General features: G+C 55.2%; 1 protein-coding gene across 13 annotated transcripts in view; it reads left to right on the plus strand.

The window, feature by feature from the left end:
- Nucleotides 1-19,852, plus strand: part of AFAP1L2 (actin filament associated protein 1 like 2) — a 98,472-nt gene that overhangs the window by 71,036 nt on the left and 7,584 nt on the right. For 12 of the 13 annotated variants that reach the window (XM_057531399.1, XM_057531398.1, XM_057531404.1 and 9 more), the window contains 8 exons: nt 4,615-4,705; nt 10,180-10,385; nt 11,560-11,739; nt 12,468-12,557; nt 14,077-14,161; nt 14,694-14,798; nt 17,317-17,528; nt 19,444-19,589. In XM_057531399.1, coding sequence (XP_057387382.1) covers nt 4,615-4,705; nt 10,180-10,385; nt 11,560-11,739; nt 12,468-12,557; nt 14,077-14,161; nt 14,694-14,798; nt 17,317-17,528; nt 19,444-19,589 — 1,115 coding nt within the window. Of the gene's footprint in view, nt 1-4,614; nt 4,706-7,382; nt 7,467-10,179; nt 10,386-11,559; nt 11,740-12,467; nt 12,558-14,076; nt 14,162-14,693; nt 14,799-17,316; nt 17,529-19,443; nt 19,590-19,852 lie in introns of all 13 variants that reach the window. The other variant, XM_057531407.1, reaches the window with a different exon arrangement.

Consider the following 19,852-nt stretch of genomic DNA (forward strand, 5'->3'; position numbering starts at 1 on the left):
GGGCCAGGAGAGGCTCGAGAGGAACCTCTTGCTGCACTGGAAAGAGATCCCCACCCGAGACGTGTGGCCTTTCAGATGCGTGGTGACGGTTCCCGTGGACACACTCCAGGCCGTGGGGCCACTTCCAGCAGAGCGAGCGGCCTTGGCAGTCTCCCCTCCTTGTGGAATTTCTCTGCTGAGCAGGACCTTTCCTAGGTCCCTCCTAGTTCTGTCCCAGTCGCCCACCTCCACCCCAGGGCCTTCTGGATGTGGAGTGAGGAGCCGGGGTGCAGAACCCGGGGTCCGCCCTGCCCTGCGCACACACACCTGCTCCCCTCCAGCCTGCTCTCTGGTCAAGGCTGGCTGAAGACTTAGTCCAAGGCCCCCAGAGGAGTGGTGTCAGGGCGGGGCGGGGAACAGCTGTGTCTTCTGGCTCTCACAGGGAGAAGAACCAGAACAGCAAGTAGTTTGGGAGGGAGGGAGGGAGGGAGGCAGGGAGGGAGCGTGGCAGCCTGAGTCTGGCTGGCCCTGTGACCTCTCTTCCTCGGCCAGAGAAAGCCGTGTCCCTTCCCACCCTGACCCAGGAGCTTCAGGGCACCACAGTGGCTTGTCCTCTTGCATGCCTGGCCCCGGGCTCTCTGGTGGCTGTAGCACAAGCTGGGTGTCTGCCTGGGGTCCTCAGTGCCCAGGGCTGGGCCGGGAGCGTGGCCTCTGTCCCAGGCTCAGCCCGTCCAGCACTGGAGGGGGCAGCCGGGGGTCTGGAGCAACCTCGTGGGTGTGGCCAGTGACTCCGGCAGCCGTGGCACTTCCAGGCCACGGTCTGCACAGTCAGGTGCGGCGGTCGCTTTAGGAGAGACAGACATTTGCTGGCACCGTTGTGCTCCTGGCCTGAGCAGCCATCTCCGCCCACCTCCCCTCTGAGGCCTGACCACGCGTTGGTGCTGGACTTCTGCAGGCTGCTCTGCGGAGGCAGGGAAGGCCGTCACCATGGTTGGTCTGGGGAGCTCGGGCTGGATCCGCTAGCCACCCATGGAACCTTCCACAGTGCATTCTGGGGCAGGTTGCTCAGAACTGCAGGGATGCCTCAGGTCACCTGGGCCACCCCGTGTGTCTCATCTAAATCAGCCCTGGCCAAGTACAGCCCCCTGACCAAATCCTGCACCACCTGCTTTTATAAATAACATTTTGCTGGAATTCAGCCAAGCTTACTCATTTGTGTATTATTTATGGGTGCTTTTGCACTACAACAGCAGGGTAGAGGAGCTGAGATCAGAGCCCCTGAATGGCCTGCAAATCCCTAAGTATTGACTGTTTGGCTCTTTACAGGTAAAGTTTGCCAATCTCTGGCAAGTCACACTGAGCAGGGTGGCTTTCTTCCCTGTCCCTTCCTGTGAACCCTCAGGACATTATTTCAGGTTCCGAAGTCACATCTCTTCTGCATCTTCGTTGAATGTGCACCATCTTCATCATCATGATGATGAAGTAACTTTCCTTTATTCTTAATTCCGGGAGTTTAGGATCTCTTGCTCCTCCGACCTCTGATAATAGGCCATTGCGCCTGTATAATTATGGGACTCTCTTCTGAATTGTTGGAATCGTTTTGTCCTTTAACATGACCCAGGCCCTTATCTTTTGCCCTGGCCGCCTTGAGGACAGGAGCTGTCCTGTTCTTTAAGGCGGTAGAGCTTGGTATAAGCCAGGTCATGCCCAAATACCTCCTCTCTATCCTCCCAGAGTACACCTGTTCTTCCCCCACCAAACATGCATACATGCACCTTTTCTCCCTTTGATTGATATTTTTATATCTTATTTTGAATGTTAGTGAACACTAATATTTATTATTTAATAGTGCTGAGCACAGTTTAATCCTTACAATGACCCCATGTGACAGGTATTTCTACTCTCCCCATTTTATAGCAAAGGAACTGAGGCCCAGAGAGGTCAAGTCAGTTGTCCAGAGTCACACAGCTCAGATGTGCCAGTGTCAGGATTCGAACCCGGCCCCGGAGGTCAGATTCCTGCCACTGCCCTATCTGCCTCTCTGTATAGATCCATTTACAGATGATTTCACAATGAGAGGCTTGGGAGACTCTCAAGAAACACCGCCTGGTGCTCCACTCCTAGATGGGAGGGCAGGCCCCCTGTGGGGATAATGACCCAGCAGGAGTTCCCGCAGGAGGGTTCAATCCCCTTCTGTCCTCTTCTAATCATGGGAATCCAGACCAGAGCCAGATCTTGGGTGCTCAGAGCTTCTCTCGAGATGGGATCCCCACGCCCTCACCAAGACAAGGGTTCCCACACCCGGTGATGGGGAGTGGGGCTTCTTGGAGGCTGGAGCTGGAGGCCCAGCCCACTCAGGAAGCCTGAGCCCCAGGACCCAAAAGCAGAGACCTTGTCGGGGCCCAGGTAAGGAGACACTTTCCCCTCAGACCCCAGGAAGCTGGCTCTCAGAGGCAGCCCTTCCTCTGGCTGACCGAGGGGCCGGGAATGGCCGAGAGGAGCAGAGACGTCTCTCCAGGCCAGGGGCAGCAAAGGCGAAGGATCATCCACTAGCAGCTACCAGATGTGTCCACCGTGTGCGAGGCCCTCGCCCCGGCGAGGAGCCCGGCCGGAGGTACCGCTCACAGCCGTCCCCCTTCCGCAGCCGGCCCAGAGCGCAGCTGGGCTGCTTAGGAAATGAGCGGATTATTCTCTTCCTTCCTGCATGCTGTGTGTCGCACCTGCTGGGGCTGCAGGCTGCTCAGAGCCTGCCTCTGGGACTCGGATCAGCTCTCTCGGTGTCGGGCCAGATGGAGTTAGGAGGATGTGGTATGGGAGCCAGGTGGTGGCCTGGCCTCTGCTGACCCTCTTCACGTGGACCTGTCTCAGCTTGTCGGACAGCAATCCGGAACCTGGCTCCTGCAGGGCGCCTGGGTTGTGGGGGCCCCCAGACAGCGATGACAACAGCTTCCTCGTACTTGATATGCGCCAGGCCCTGTGGCAGCACCACCACGTTTTGTCTCCTTGAATCCTCAAGACAATTCCAGTACTATTCCTGTTTTACGAAGAGGGAAGGTGAGACCCAGAGAGGCTGTCACATACCCATGGTTCAATCTATGGACTCCTAAAGGCTGGATTCAATCCTAGTTACATTCACTCTGGAGATCATATAAATAGATCTAGTCGCCAAGCCACATTAGACTTGGCTCTGGGGAGGCTGGTTTTGTGCAGCAGCTGCAGGAGCATTACTCTGCCCCCAGGGGGAGCTGGGAACCGACACCCTTGTGGTCCCTGCTGAGAACTGTCCCACGGGGACGTGAGCCCAGGCTGCCTGTTCTCCCACCATCGCCTGGGCCAGGACTAGGGAAGCTCTCTCTGTCATAGGTCCCCCAAAGAAGCTCATTTTCCAAGGCAAAGGTTTCTAGATTTCCCCACCTCCTGCCCCTCTTCCTGGTGGGGCAAGGAATCCCCAGCAGCCCAGAGGTCCGTCCGAGGTCAGGGCCCTGTCTCTCTTATGATCTGCCCCCACCCCCTTTACCTTAAGAGCCTTCCTCTGTCTTCACTTGGCACCCCCCCGAAGGTCCAGGCCTGCCCCTTGTGTGGAACACCCAGCACAAGGACTTCTCAAAACCAGGACTGGGAATGCACTTCAGCTCTTGCCATTTCTGTTCTCATCATGAATATTCCCTTGGCCCTCTTCAGGGACTTCGTGATTCAGAAAGACATCAGAGACTTGTGTGGATGGACACTTACACATTCATGACCTATGTATAGTAATAGTCATGCCACCATCTACCTCTTTTTCTCCCCTGCTATTGCTTATGAGATTACCTTCATAGTCTAGTGCCCATCTTACAGATGGAATAATGGAGGAGAGAACGATTTTCATGCTCTCTTCTTCTCCACAGTTGCATATGTTTTTTATTCTACTCAAATTATGCTCATTCACCCTCATGCCATGTAAGAAATGCGGGGTTGTCCTGTCCTCTGAGCATCCTTCCTTGGTCCTAAATGTTCATCACACCCTCCAGGCTCCCATGGAGCTCTGACCTTGTCTGTTAAAGCACTTGATAAGGAGCTGAGAGCATTCGCTACCTAGTTAAGACTTTCTCAGGACTGACTCCTGACCATCTGGCTGTGTCCCTCAGCTAGTCCATGGGAGCCATCCAGTATCTGCTGAGCAAATGATTGAACTTGTTCTGGGAGAAGTTTGGGAGTTAGAAGCCTGGTCCTCTTCCTCTGTGTACCCCTGATCAGCCCTTGTCTTTGTAGAAAGTATATTCTATGTAGAAGCCATCATAGCTACCACGACAGCCTGACACCATCTGGCCTTTCATGTGTGTTATGTCACGTGTACAATGATATTGTGTGTGTGGTGGGCATTGGAGCCTCATTTTGCAGGGGGCGGGGGGAATGCTGAGGCTTGGTGAGGTTAAGCAATGCGCCCACAGCCCTCCAGCTGGATGCAAACCAAACACTGTGGATGGGTGGCTGATGGGAGTCACGATAATCCCTGTTCTCCCTCTCGACTTGCTTGACGTCCAAGCTGGGCATTTTTTTCTTCTGGTTCCCTCTCCTTCCATCCAAAGGGTTAATTCCAAGTTGTTCCCAGTGTATCGTATCTGAAAATGTTTGTTTTACTTGTTCATACCACAGATTCCAGAACGGAAGCAGCTCTCCATCCCAAAGATCGAGTCTCCAGAGGGTTACTATGAAGAGGCTGAACCATATGACACATCCCTCAATGGTACATCCTGGGGACGGGGCTCGGAGGGGGTCCAGTCACTTCCTGCACGGATGCCAGTGCCAGCTCCTCTGGTGGTGACCGGCACGCTTACCCTGGCTAGAAACACAGGGCAGCCTGGGCGGCTCTTACTAGAGAGCGTGGCCCGAATTGAGAACTGGCCACAGAGCATTTGGCCTCTGGTCTGCTGGGGAGCTGAGACCTACAGCAGACCCAACCCACCTGCAAGGAGGGGCTCGGGGCGGTCTACAAGGAGCTGGTTTACTGTGTCTGATGCTTTCTGTGGTCCTGCCTGGATGTTGCTGGATTCAGCACAGAAATGTGACAAAGAAGAGGTGTGTTGGCCGAGAGGCACAAGGCCCCATAAGCAATGGAAATGTGGTCAGGCTGAGCCAGAGCCCAGTTTCCAGGTTCTTACTGGGCTCCCACCGTGTACCCAGCATGCTTCTAGGAGTCAGGAGCTCAGCAGCACGCAGGATTCAGTGGGATTCGGTGGTCACGGCACTTAGATTCTGCGAGGGAAGACAGACAGCAAATAAACGTAGGATGTGTCAGGTGGTGATAACTTGTCAGGATGGAAAGCTGCAGGGGCTGGGTTGGGGCAGGAGAGGGATTTTATTTTAGATTAGGGAGGGCCTCTCTGGTAGCATGACCTTGAGCAGATTCCCAAATGAAGTGAGAACTGGGTGGGGCTGATACCTGCTGGAAGAACTTTCTAAACAGAGAGCACAGTACGTGCAAAGACCCTGAGGCAGGAGAGCCCTTGGCATGTTTGGAGGCCATTGTGGCAGGAGCAGGTTGGGTTGGGGGAGAGAGATGGGAGATGGGGACACAGAAGGCAGCTGCAGGCCTTGGTAACGACTTTGGCTTTTCTCTGAATAGACTTTTCTCCACCCTTTGGAGGGGAGGGTTGTTTGTGGCTGACCTAACTGAGGTAGATGGCCTTTGCTTTGGGGGCAGGGCTCACGCTGGAGTCATCTGTCCTCGGCCAGTGGTTCTCAGCCTGATAAGGTTGGATCAGAAATGCTCTTGTTGTGGGGATTCTATAACACAGAAAGGCCTTGAAGGTTCTGGAAGAAAGAGATGGTTGTGACCCCATTCTCCCAGGTAGCTGGACTCTGGTCCCCTCACTCTCCCTTTCTTACCTCCTTCTCTTTCCTTTCTTTGTAAGTGAAAGGTCTTTGAAAGCATAAAGCAACTTGCAGACGTCAGCGGTAAGGATCCCTGGTGGTGGGAATGAACTTGGCCGAAGGGGGGCCTTGTTGGTGTCACAAAGAACTGGCCCTGGGATGAGATGGGGCCAGTCACTTGGAGCCACATGGGATTCTTGTCCTCTTTCTTCACACTTTACCTACTGTCTGCGGACCCGGGAACTGTGTGGGAGGTGAGGGCTTCTTTGGCCCGAAGGAATTTTATTCTAAGAGGCTGGCTTTGTGGGCAGACGTCACTTAGCTTGTGAGGTGTTGCCAAGTCACCGGCCAGACTGTGATTTCAGACTGGAGCTGAGCGCGCGGTGGGGCTGTCTGGGTGCGTCTGCAAGGTGGGAGCAGTGACTCACCCCGCGGAGCACCTCCGTGTGTCTGAAGCCCATCTCTCTGGGGTGTGGCCCGTGCCAGCCGGGGCCTGCCTCCCAGATGCTCCCGGGGGCCTGTTGGTGGGGCAGACACTTCATCTCGACACAAACAAGCAGTCAGAAGGATCCCGGTGTTTGTCTCTCGACTGGGAGTTCATATTGGTTTTATCCAGAACCGGGGGGTGGGGGGGGTGTCATCACAAGGTCAGCAAGGCGGGTGGGGAGAAGCCCAGTTGCCTTTTGTCTCCTGCCAGCCTGAGGACGGAGGATGACTTGTGGGGAGCTGGTCATACTCACCACGAAGAGGGGCCCTCCCCTGCATCATAAGCCGGCCTGCCCTTGGTTCCTGCCTGCTGTCCCCCACACCTGTTTGACCAGTGGGACGCACAGGTCACAACAGCAGAAATGACCACTGGACGCCCGCCCCTTGCTCTACTTCTTTGGCCAACAGCGATTTTGCTGACTTCCTGAAAAAGACCAGTCGCTTGGCCTCTTGGCCTGCTTTATCAGCCGTCCGCTCACTGCTTCCCTGGGTCAGGTCCTCTCTCTGAACAAGTTTAGTAAGTGCCCTGCCTGCCTGTGCAGGAGCTATTAGGTGGAGCTCCTGCATCGCTGGTGTCTCCTGCTAGAGACAGTAGACATCAGTAACGGCAGCTGCTGTAACAAACCACCCCTCTTGCAGCTTAGAGTAACCCAATGCAAATCTGATTCTCACGGAACAGTTCAGCTGGGCGTTACTGGTCAGCAGGCTCCGTCCAGCGTGGGCTCGGTCACCTTCTGAGGCCGCAGAATCCACCACAAAGAAAGGGTGGAGAACCTCTATGTGCTCCTTAAAGGCACCAGCCAGAGTGACACCCAGTGCTTCTACCCACCTTCCACTGGTGGCAGGAAGTCACATCTCTGGATGGGAAGGGGCTGGGAAATGACGTCTTTGGCCGGGCTGGGGCACACCTGACAAGCCCACATCTCCGACGGGAACGCACTAGCTTCTGGTGGGAGGGCAGCCGCGTCGCCACAACTCTTTGTGTCTCTGCATTTGGGTCTGCCGCTCTCTTCATCTTCTCTCTCTTCCTCTTGCCTTTGTCTGTACTTCTGGATACCACACAGATCATTCTGGCAGACTTCCCCCCAGTGGAGTCCCCAGATGGGTGCAGGTGCCTGAAGGAGTCGTTTACGCCACGATCAGCTTGGGTACTGCTTGTCCCAGAGCGGGAATGCCGGCGATCCCGTGTCTGCTGCCTCGCCCTCTCTGAGGCGGGGTGCATGCCCCGAGGGTGGCTGCCGCCCTCTTCCCGTCCTCGTGCACGGGTCCTGCATGCGCACGCCGTGTGCTGTCCCTCTGCAGGCCCCTGCCTGTAGCATCCGAACAGATGGCTAGAGGACACAGAGCGCGGCATGGCCGTCCTGCCCCCTGTTCCCGAGGACATGCCGCAGGACACAGTGGGTGCAGTCTCCACCTGGGGACAGCAGAAAGGGGGATGGAATTATCTGGGCAGCCTGCCTTTCACTCCTGTTCATCCTGCGACCTCTAGAAGCCAAGTACCTGTTTAAGAATACCCTACATTTATGGTTGGGCCATGATCACTCTTAGAGATAAATAAAACGGTCAGTACTTTTGCCCTAGATTTCCTCCAAGCTATTCCAGGTAGCACCCCCACCGCCCCTGGAGGCAGAGGGGCAGATGTTAGAATTCTCCATGGAACATGTGGGGTAACCCCAGAAGCACAGAACAGCCGGGGGCGGGGAGGAGGGGGAAGGATTCGGCCAGCTTCTTCACACTAAACTCTGCAGCCTCGCTTATTAATCTTTATCACTGAAAGAGCTATCCCAATGACTACATCATTCTTATTTCATTTATTGTGCAGCTAATGCAGTGCTGACAAGGGGGACATTTTCTCCAGAATCACCCTGATCCTACCACCGGATCAAATCAACTATTTTGAGTTCTCTCTGAGCCTTTCAGTACTGTTCTCTTTGCAGAGATAATTTTAATTGTTCTTTCTCACTTACCATCTTATCTTAAGGAGTTTCTCAAGTTGCAGACTAGTCTTCAGAGCTTTCACTGATGACGGTTGCATGGTACGCTGGATGAAATCAGACTTTCCTGAGTCTCCTTCTGCTGACTGTTCAATAGCACTTGAATGAATATCTTAATGCATGTAACCTTCCCCCCTTCCTTCCTTTTTTAAAAACTAGTTTCTTAGGATAAACTCCCAGGACTGGGATTATTGGGTCAAAGGGTATGAATGTTTTTATGGCTCTCGAAACAACAGGCTGACAGGTTATTTCCTGAGAGGCTGGCGTTAATTTATATTGCCACCAGCCATACGAGAGAGTTCAGGGTCCCCTACTGGGTAGCACCACTATTTTCAATCTTTGTTTATTTAATAGGTATAAAATTTTGAAGTATGCAACTTTTTTATTAAGCCAGGAAGGGGAGTAGTATCACACTGCTTTTCAAGAAGACTGATATTAAAATAGTCAAAGTATTATTTTTAGAAATATTAAAGCAAAATAAAACGCATTTTCATTGGCATTGTAGCCAGAGTAACTGTGGCCGTGGCCTCATTCTAATACAAATGCGGTTCTGTTTTCTTAGTATTGCAGGAACCTAGCTATGCAGGTAGTTTAAGAGGCTTCTGGAGAAGAGAAGATGGGGGGACCCATGGGCTGTCTCTTTTCTGATGGGTAATGTGGAGAAGAAAGAGAGGTTTCATTCACTCTGACTCAAGGGGACAGAACGTGTCTGTAGAAGTCACAGGGAAGTAGATGTGACTTTCTGTTAGAGCTGCCCAGTAATGGAAGGAATTGTCCAGCAATCGGGGGGTATGAGCTCCCCGTCCATGGGGGCATTCAAGCAGAGGCTAGGGCAGAGTTACCACAGACAGGACTCCTGTGCTGAGCCAGGGGTTGGACCTGGATCCTGAGGTTCTCCTTTCTCCGTGTCCTGCATTTCGGGGTTTGACTGACTGATTTTTTTCTGCACCTAGTTTTCGTTGGCCTTGAATAGGGCAGTGAGGCCTGGGGAACAGAGAAATTCTTGCAGGGTGGTGGAGGCAGAAACCGAGGCATGTGGAGCGGGCATAGGATCGGGTGCAATTTGGTGCGTTTGGGGATTCTTTTAAACAGAATAAAAACGTGAAGGTGGCTCACTGCTAGACAGGAAGGGTATCAGGTGGAGATGAGAAGGACCCAAGTTCGTGATGGGAGGCGTTCTGTGGGGAGGGAAAGAGAACAGAGCCCGCGGAAGATAAGCATCGATGTTCCAGAAGCGCTGCGATCGTGACTATGCAGAGAGCCTTCAGGAGTGCGAGCGTGGCCGCCTCCCCCGGAGAGCCAGCTCCTGCTGTGCCTTGTTTCATCTCTTACTTCCAAGGAGCCACTGCTTCCTGCTGTTCCCAGGACAGAACCAGGGACAGGGCAGGCCCAGTGGGCCGCTGCTGGAGGCTCGCCCAGCTCTGGGCTCAGATGGCGACCCTCTCCTCCTGGGCCCTTAGAAGTGACCTCACCCCACTGCTTCATCCTTCCGTGGAGGAAATGGAGGCCCCAGGCAGGGGCACTGGACTTCTCAAGAGCAGACATCTGAGGGCCGTGTCTGGTCAGAGGTTTCCATGGGGTCTGACATGGATTTGAGGAGGAAGAGGGAGACTCCTGGTTTTATTACATCACCTGTGTCTGCGGCCGGAGGCAGCACCCAAGGCGCTCTGCTCAGGGGTTTGGGGGGCCGGAAAGTCTGCCTGGGTGTGTGGTTGGTGCCTGTGGGCTGGTCCGAGGGCACGGAGGGGGCGGGGTGGCCTGGGGACCGCTGGCTGCTCCTGCCTGCTCCCCTCCTCCCGAAGGAGCAGAGCCTGTTTAGGAACGTGCCCCGCCTGCTGCAGCTGTGACGGAGGGCTCTTCCTTGCAGAGGACGGAGAGGCCGTGAGCAGCTCCTACGAGTCCTACGACGAGGACGAAAGCAGCAAGGGCAAGTCGGCCCCCTACCAGTGGCCCTCGCCCGAGGCCAGCATCGAGCTGATGCGTGACGCCCGCATCTGTGCTTTCCTGTGGCGCAAGAAGTGGCTGGGCCAGTGGGCCAAGCAGCTCTGCGTGATCAAGGACACCAGGCTCCTGGTGAGTGCCCTCCTCTCCCCGGAGTGGAGGTGCGGGTGGTGCCTGATGCCAGGTGCTTAGAGCCTGGTACATCAGGGGGTTTCTACTTCTCCCCCAGCCCGAAATCACATGCAGAGCTTCGTGTGCGTGTATGAACGTGCTTTCTCTTAAGTAGGAAGGGCTCGTACTTTCAGCAGGCTTTCAAAGGGGTCTGTGATGACCGCCCCCTCCCCTCCCCCCGCCCTGATCCCATCCCACAGATATTTTTTCCGGGGATCTTTTTGTCCCCTGGTCTGTGGGCTCCATCTTCCTTACAGCCCTTTTGGGGCGGAGCCTGCTGCCCAGTCAGGGGTACCCGCCCAGCCCCCAGCCCCCAGCCCCAGCAGCGGCTCCTGCTTTCACGTGCAGCATGAGAACCACTGGTATCTTCTCAAAAGTTGGAATATTCTGAATGACTGATTATGAGACCCATAAGGGAATCAGAAGATAGTACTCTGACCACAGCCCCGTTTCTTGTTACTTTAAATTAAAATTTGGTTTTATGTCCCAATGTGAAGTTCCATGGAGTCATTATAAACACCCCTTCTTCACTGGTTACAGCCCGCCCTGCTGTGTGCAGGTGTTTTTCAGGTAATCCTGTTCAGCAGCCCCGTAAAGAATCTCCATTTTACAAGTGAGAAACAGAGGGGTAATGCATTTTCTCTGGTAGGGAAGAGAGTCGCTTCCTTGCTCTGCTAACACATTATCTCCTAACGAATCGGATGATAAACTTGGCCTTCATCCCCTTTGGGGAACCCTTACTGGGGAAGCTGAGCAAGGAACAGAAGCCGAGAGGCAGAGAACTGGGAAAAGTGCCTTCCACCCTGGAGAGGTGGGAGTTGACAGCAGAGGACACATTTTAGGAGCCGGCGTGGCCTGCAGTGGGATTAGAGCAGCTTGGATAAGCAGGGCCCTGGGGCATCTCTGGCGAGCGGGAGGAGGAGGCTTGAGGGAGACAGAGACAGCTGCCTGGTCACTCTGACGCTGAGAACACGCGTTGCCAGTGTTGGAGGTGACGGTTCCGCACTTGCACAGGGGTGTCCGGCCTTTGGGTTTGTCGTGCAGAGCCCACCCCTCGGCGGGTCCTGCCCTGCCCAGCGGCCCCCCTCCTCTGCAGAACCCGGCCAAGCAGCGTCTCACCTCTCCCCTCTTCCAGTGTTACAAGACCTCCAAGGACCACAGTCCTCAGCTGGACGTGAACTTGCTGGGCAGCAGTGTGGTGCACAAGGAGAAGCAAGTGCGGAAGAAGGAGCACAAGCTGAAGATCACACCGATGAACGCCGACGTGATCGTGCTGGGCCTGCAGAGCAAGGACCAAGCTGAGCAGTGGCTCAGGGTGAGGGAGGCGCCTGGCTGCGGGGGCAGTGGGCCTGCTCCGCTCTGGGGCTCCCAGGGGCTCCCCAGCCTTTTCAAAGGGATGGCTGTGGTCAGGGGTAAAGTGTCTATGATCCTTCAAGTTCGCAGGGCTTCCTGCGTCGTCAGTGGTAGCGATCCGTCTTAGGGAAATGGATCGCAGGGCCAGGTCTGCGACCTTCTCAGCCACCTGGACTTGGGCTCCAGTTGAAATCCACTTGCCTTCTGGCCTGCAGCGAGGCATCGCCAGCCAGTTCAAAGGCTCCTTCCCGGGGGAGCTGGGGTGGACGGTGACAGGCATGTCTGGGAGCCTGGCCTGGACCAAGGCAGCGTCCAGGCTGGAGTCCCAGGCAGCACGCAGACCCTCCACAGAGAGCCCCACGGCCCCCAGGAGCCAGAGAGCCATGTGGCAAATGTGGGTTTTTACCCCCGCAGCGAACAGCCACCCCTGCCCAGGATGGGGTGAGAGGGGGCTCGAGGAGCTGAGGGCTGGCTGCCCTGGCCCTGTTTGGGCTTTGCTGCCAACCCTGCCCCCTGCCTCCCTGCCTCGCTTCCCTGGCACGCCACCAAACACCTGGGGGCCTGCAGGAGACAGGGCCTAAGGAACACGCCCCCTCCCCGGCTGGGTCCCGAGGCCACACATGGCTAGGGGGGGCTCCAGCTTTGGTCTGGCCGTGAGTGCAGGCCTGAAGGGTCTTCCTCTTCCTTCAGGTCATCCAGGAGGTGAGTGGCCTGCCTTCTGAAGGAGCTTGTGAGGGAAACCAGTACACCCCAGATGCCCAGCGCCTGAGTTGTCCGAAAGTAAGCCTCTACCCTGCCTGAAAGATAGTTCAATTCCATTTTTGTCTCCATAAAATTAAAGGTGTTAAGGTGGGGAGCTTTGCTCTTGCACTTCAGCCCAATTGATAAGAAACATACAGTGCTTGGCTAAGGGCAGTAGCTTCAGCTTGGCAGGGAAACTGATGAGGATGAAGAAGCCTACGGTATTTTCTTGCTTGGGGGAAGGTTTATTGGGACAAAAGTCACTTTGCCTCCGTTCTTGGGCAGGGAGACTTATTTTTCGAGGCTCTTCCTTCCCACTTAGTCCCCAGTAGATCTTCAGGGGCAACCGTCTGGGTGTGGACCCCAACCAAAGGGCCCTACTGCTGATTTGCATGGAGCTGTGGGACCCCTGCTTTAGGGTCAAAGTTGAGAAAGTTGGGCTGGGTGCTGGCCGAGGGGAGGGCTGTCATTGCGGGGTCACATTCCATGTCCCCAGGTGGGTGCTCGGAAGCCTGCTGTGCACAGAGGGTCCCTGTGGCTCATCTTGGGGTCCCCACCCGTGGCAGGGAGGAAGGCAGAGGGTGGGCAGAAGCCTTGAGCAGGAAGGAGGCCCTCTGCTCTTTGGGAAGGCACGGGCCACCCCCATGGAGGAAAACCCACAGCCTTCTAGAGTGACGGAAGGGGGGCTGATGTTTTCGTTCTTATTCATTCCTTGGTCATTGACAAGAAAACGAAAGTCAGAGTAAACTTGGAGATTCCTTCACATTGGGGTGAGAAACAAGACCTCTCCCTAAAGACCCAGCACACAGATTCCCTGGCCAGGTACAGCAGTCCTTGGTCCTCAGCGAAGGCCTTGTTGATTGGGAGTCGCTGGGCTTGTTTTCCAGAGGTCTGGAGTCAGTGGTTCTAGAAGAAGCCTGATTGGAATCTTCTGAGTGTCTACTCTAGGGACTGTCTCTAGTCCCCCAACAGCCCTGAGATGCAGACAGGGGTGTTATCCCTATTTTATACACATGCAGGGTGGGGCTCAGAGAGGCCCTGCCGCACTAGAGAATGCTCCAGGTGGGATTCGAATCGTGGTCTGACCCTGTGAGGACAAGCCAGCCCTTCTCCAAAGCCTGCCGTGTTGGTAGTACAGTCACTTCTCAAAAGACGTCCTCACGCTCCTGGTATGGGTGGGTCCCAGCTTGACAGTCAGCTTCGGTTGCGATGCAGACTTTCATGCACCCGGGGGCTGGCTACCTGCCCTGCCCACTGGCTACGGAGCCGCTGTCACACCAAGTGGAGCAGTCATCTTGAGAACTCATGATCAAGGGTATGTGGTGGCCTGAAGAAGGGAAAGATGCTCTGGGATGGGGTGGGGAACCTCAGAAGGGAAGGCCAAGGCAGGTCCTTTAGGGAGCCCCAGGGAAGCCTGGCCATGTCCCACCAGTGACTTGGACTCCAAGGTGACCCCTAGCCTACACCCAAGAGTCATCTATTATTTTCCCTTAAATTGTGGTCTCCCAGGTAACCATTCCCAGGCAAGATCACCCACTTGTCTTTCTCTCTTCCACAGCCAGATGTAACTGAGAAGTACCTGTCAGCCTCGGAGTATGGAAGCTCCATAGATGGCCACCCTGAGGTCCCAGAGACCAAAGATGGTACACACGCTCTGGCTCTCGGCCTAGGGTTGGGAGGGGGTGGTATCCCGGGCTGTGAGGCTCGGCTGTCTGGCTCAACCCTACTGCGTTTTAACAGCTAATTCCAACATGCCTCCAATTTCCAAACTGCTTAGAAACATACAGCTGATAGATCCCGGAAAAAGGGAGAGAGGACCAAACTCAAGTTACGTTTCATGAATTGCTGGGGGTAGAATATTCTTTCATCTCTTCTTGTTTGCTAACCCTAGTTCAGATCTCTCTGAGCCAATTCAGTCTGTAAAGATTCTCCAGGGCTGACATGTTCTGTAAGAGAGGTTGGTGTGCCTCTAGAGACACTTGACTGGCCTGTGGAACCGAGTTTGGGGCACAGACCTGTGTGTGTGTGCGTGCGTGTGTGTGTGTGTGTGTGTGTGAGCGCACGCACACAGGGAAGGGCAGACAGGACAGGGACAGGTCTAAATTTTCCGTCTTCCATGAGGGCACGTCGGTAGGCTGTGTGCAAGGCTGAAGGTTTTTTCTCTCATCTTGACAGTCAAGAAGAAATGTTCTGCTGGCCTCAAACTGAGCAACCTAATGAACCTGGGCAGGAAGAAATCTACCTCGCTGGAGCCTCCGGAAAGGTCCCTCGAGACATCCAGTAAGACCCACAGCCGCCTCCTGGGCCAGAGGGCGGGCTCCCCCCGCTGGGCCGCAGCCCGCCTCCAGGAAGGCAGCTCAGTCGGCCAGGGCAGGGATTTGGGGTTTTGCTCTAGCACCTCTTGGGCGAGTGAGCCCACGGTCCACGGTTTCTGCTGATCTTCGCTGCAGGTAGCTCTTTATGCCTCACCAGACCCTCTTGCTGCAGTGTGCGGAAGTGAAGGGTAATTGATGGCTGTCCTCCTAACAGTCTTTAAAGTTATATGTTCATTTGATCAATGTGTACGGAGCACGGTAGGCACGGTGTTAGAGAAAGGGACCAAGCAGGTGGAGGACACAGTCCTGAGAGCTTACAGGTCAACAGAGATGATGGCCTTATACCCATAACCACACACTGTGCCGTCTTAGTAGCTACAAGGACTCGGGAACAGAAAGGACCTTTCTTACTCTGTAGACAGAGATGGATGGCTTCCTGGACCTGAGCTGCCAAGGCCGGGCGGGAGCTAAACGGTCTGGGATGGCCCCCGCGGGCAGGAGCAAAGACTCTTGAGAGGGCAGTGGTAAGACCCGTTAAGGGGTGACAAAAGCCCGTGTCGCTGGTACAGAGGGGATGTGTGGGTGCCGGGAGGCCCTCCAGGTCATCTCTGCTGCCCTTACTCGGCCTCGAGGAAACTGATGACAGGAGAGAGAGACAGAGAGAGAGAGACCTTTCCCAGAAAATATCCTGGCTTCCAACCCAAAGCTCATTGCTATACTTACCCCTCCGGGGCCTGAAGGCCACTACTGTCCATCTTTGGGCCTTTTCCTCCTCCTCATGGAACCCATGTACCAGCCCTGGGCTCTTTTCCTGAGTCCCAGTTCAGCTCTGTGTTTTGCAGCTGGCAGGGTGGGCTGGTGGAACAGGAAGGCAGCAGCAGACAGGGCCCTACCTTTGGAGCCTCCTGCTTCTCTGGCCAGGGTGCCGGGTAACGGCCCAGCTCTGCCAGCCCCGGTGGCCTCAGAGGGCACAGTGTTGGGCCTGGGAGCCTGGTCCCAGTGAGTCACTTTGGGAGATGTGGCTGGGTTCTTGCTGGCAGTTACTCAGCAGGGAAGCATGCTCCTGTCCCCTGTGGCTGGGCAAGGGCCAGAGAGAACATAGATACTCTCCTTCCCAGGACTTGGTGTCTGAGCTCCCCACCTCCCTTTGGTCCAGAGAATTGTGATGGGCGAGTGGGGCGCCTGCCTGAATGAGCCAGAGTTCCTAGGTCCTGGGCTCACATTCTTCCACTTTGCTACTGTGATGTGATGGTCTCGTGGCCCTGAGAAATTCACGATCCCCACTGAGTGTCCAGCACTGGACTAGGTGCGAAGGTGGCCGTGTACTTTGACCCTGTTGCATGGGCCTAGTTCTTCCCGGCTAAGGTTCAGAGCAGCTACCGGTCCCTTAGGATGGAGAAGGCATCCGCTTTGTAAGCCAGTGCCTGTGGGAAGGTGAGCAGCACAGAGATGTCAACCCACGGTGTGTGGGGCAGGCAGAGGGGCCTGAAGACTGGATGTTTACTGATCTTTCCAGCCCCAGGAGCAAGGCTGTGCTTGGCACACGGTGTCAGCTCCGTAGATATTCATCTAAGTTGGGGAGGAAGCTTGAACCCAACACATGCAACCATTTAAACAAGAAAGGCCTACGTGATGGGTGCACCCAGCACTGGCAGCCCCTGTGTGCCGGCGGAGAAAGAAGGGCTCCCTGGTGGAGAGGCCAAGGGGCACAGACCCAGGCGCTGGAGACGAACGTGGCAAGTTCCTGCCCTTGACAAGCTCTGTGTCCAGTTGGGAGGCTGGCATGGAAGCAGAGAATGTCACTGTTCCAGGACTCAAGTGTTCTGAAGGCCGACAGAGCAGGGAGGGCAGGACCCAGGAGGGCCAGCCACCTCTGGGAGGATGTGGAGGAGCTGGCTGAGGGGAGGAGGGCTTTGCAGGCTGAGACCGAGCGACCGGGGATGGCAAGGTGTCAGGGGAGCTTCGGGAGCTAAGGCTGTGGAGGTGAGGGGATTGCACCTGCGGCCAGGACACCCTGGCTGGGGCGAGCTTCCTGCAGGTGGCCTGGGCCGGCAGGGGCGGGGGAAGGGCTGCTGCAGGGCAGGGGCGTGGAGCCGGGAGACAAGGAGGCCAGGGTCGGGGAGCCAGCCTCGGTCCTACACACGCGCACACATGCACGCACGCAGACACACGTGCACATGCACGCGCACACACACACACGCACACACACACTCTCTGCCTGGTCTAGGCCAAGGCACGACTCACTTCCCTCCGGACAGGCCTTTTTCAAAACCCAGTAGCACGGTGCTGCCCACCTTCAAAGGATCTAGCAGCTAACGCAAAGGAGAATTCACAGCCTCTACGAGGCAAGAAAGTCTCTCGGGCAAAGCATGGCAAGCCTTGGAGCTGAGATCTGGAGGAGCCTCTCACGGGGTCCGGAGGCAAGGGCGGCCCTCAGCCACCCACCGGCCCTGAAGCCGCGTTCCCCCCCCCACCCCCCGCAGGTTACCTGAACGTGCTGGTGAACAGCCAGTGGAAGTCGCGCTGGTGCTCCGTCAGGGACAGTCACCTGTACTTCTACCAGGACCGGAACCGCAGCAAGGCGGCCCAGCAGCCCCTCAGCCTGGTGGGCTGTGAGGTGGTGCCGGACCCGAGCCCTGACCACCTCTACTCCTTCCGCATCCTCCACGACGGCGAGGAGCTGGCCAAGCTCGAGGTACCGCTGGCCCTTTGGCTGGGGTGGGAGTGGGGAGGCATGGCCAGGGCAGAGGTCGTGGTCGCGGCTGTTTGCCGCAGGTCCTGAGGACCGCAGTCCTACAGTGGGAGAGTCAACTTAGCCACCCTTTATTTTTACTTCCTTTGCCTGAGATTGTTTGCGTTTTAAAAAAATTTCCATTCCCTTTCTGACCTCAGGGTGGTTGTGTTATAGGAACGGGACAATGAGCTACTTCCTGCACTTAGGGCAGGAGGAGTATTTATAACTCCCGGAGCTGCTGGAAAAACTTTCTGGGGACTCAAAGCGGGTTTGTGATTTCGTTTGTGTATCACCAGATGGGGGCCAGTACATAAAAATGCTGACTGTTAGGGCTTATCTGGGGGGGAATAATAAGGTTTGTGACACAGTTACATTATTCCCACTCCCCATCCTCTGTTTGATGTTATGTTACATTTACAAAAATAAGAGGTGACCTAGTGCCTTGCAATGAGCCGGGCAGGCCTGAGCCAGAGGGCTTTACAGGGACTTAAGCACACACCCCAGTTCATCCCTGTTCATCTAGTCCTGTATCCAGGGGTCTTCATCCAGATTTTGCTCCAATACTGCCCTCTGGTGGCTAAAAGATCCACATCCCAATTGCTTCCCAGGGACAAGCTTGTATTCATTCCTGCATCCATCCATCCTGTTGACAGATACCTATTCAGCACAGTGATACGGTGAACAAGACAGACTCCCTGTCGTGGAACTTGCACGCTAGTACGAGAGTGAGATATTATTCAGTGGTTGCCCAACTGATTACTTAGTAATCACTCAGCAGTGGGGCAGGCGCTATGAATAGGTAGAAAAGTTTGCGTGCTGGGCGGATGGGGGCTGGTGTAGGGAGAGCCTGTGGGACAAGGTGGGGAGGGAAGGGGGGGCGGATCCTAAGAGCAGTGGGAGACCCTAAAGGGTTTCAAGGGAGGGTGGCGTGTTCAGATTTGGATTCCAAGATTCTTCCTCCAGCTGCTGAGTGGGGGACGGAAGAAAGGGGGACAGGAAGGGATAAAATGAGACCCGTTAGGAAGCTGTTACCATCGCCCAGGGCAGGGATGGTGGTAGCAGGAACTAGAAGCAGCCAGTGAAAAGCTGTATTGAGAAATCCACTTGAAAATGAGTGGGGAAAGGAAACCAGCTAAATGTCAAACTGCACTTTTAGCTGCCCCTCTGATCGCAAGAGCAATAAGGTGGCAGAGCTGTGTTGTGTAATGCCAGCATGGTGACTTTTTCCTCATGAAAGTAAAACTTGTAGTATTTATAGAATTCCCAGTTCCTTCTCATTATAAAGCCCAGAAACCCTGTTGGCATTTTAATAGAAATACTCAAATGTAATACATATTTGATTAGAATGCATTGTCCCCTGGAGAAAATCAGGCACCAACTTCACTGGAATTTAGTTCACGATTTGTCAGAGCCAGCTGACCTAGTGTAACGTGTATAAGACATCTTGACTATTGAAACCATAAACAAAGATAAATTTGAATTTTGTTATTTCTTAGGGATCCAGGTAGTCTTGTATAAATGGATTAGGGTTGTAAACTGAAATGTGATCATTCATAAAATAGAGGTGTCGACCTAAAATACATACATTTTAACAGTCCTCTCCTGGTCCATTAGCCTTCCAGAAATACGTGTTTATAAACATCACATGTGATACTTGGGACAAATGTCCACAGCATCATTGAGGTGGCACCAGGGTGTCCCTAGTAGCAGGAAATATCATTTGGGGTCCCTGGGGGATGGGATATGCTAGTGAAAATGAAGAGCATGGCCCCAGGGCTCTCAGAGGCCTTGCCCGGGGGGGTGGGCATCAGGGCAGGGGTGGGGCACTAGGCAGCACACTCCGGCCCTGCTCATGTCCCTCTCGGCCTCCTCCCAGGCCAAGTCTTCCGAGGAAATGGGCCACTGGCTAGGCCTCCTGCTCTCTGAGTCGGGCTCCAAGACAGACCCAGAAGAATTCACTTACGACTACGTGGACGCCGATAGGGTTTCCTGCATCGTAAGCGCCGCCAAAACCTCTCTGCTGTGAGTATTAAGGGGCCTCCCGCTTTGCACCCTCCCACTCCCAGCCACGCTTCTAGACCGAGGCCCAGGCTGGCCTCTGGTGGTCAAGTCGAGCAGGGTGGCAGCTGGGAGCTCAGGGTGGGCCCTGTTCTACCCAGCAGCAGGCAGGCCAGGGCCAGGGAGCGGCCCTGCAGGAGGCCCAGCAAAGAGCTGAGCCAGGCCTCTGGCCCGGGGGCAACCACAGCATCCCTGGCTCTCATGAGACGCTATCCAGCTCTTGAAGG

Source organism: Balaenoptera acutorostrata, chromosome 16, assembly GCF_949987535.1.
Source record: "Balaenoptera acutorostrata chromosome 16, mBalAcu1.1, whole genome shotgun sequence".
In the NCBI taxonomy this organism is placed as follows: Eukaryota; Metazoa; Chordata; class Mammalia; order Artiodactyla; family Balaenopteridae; genus Balaenoptera; species Balaenoptera acutorostrata.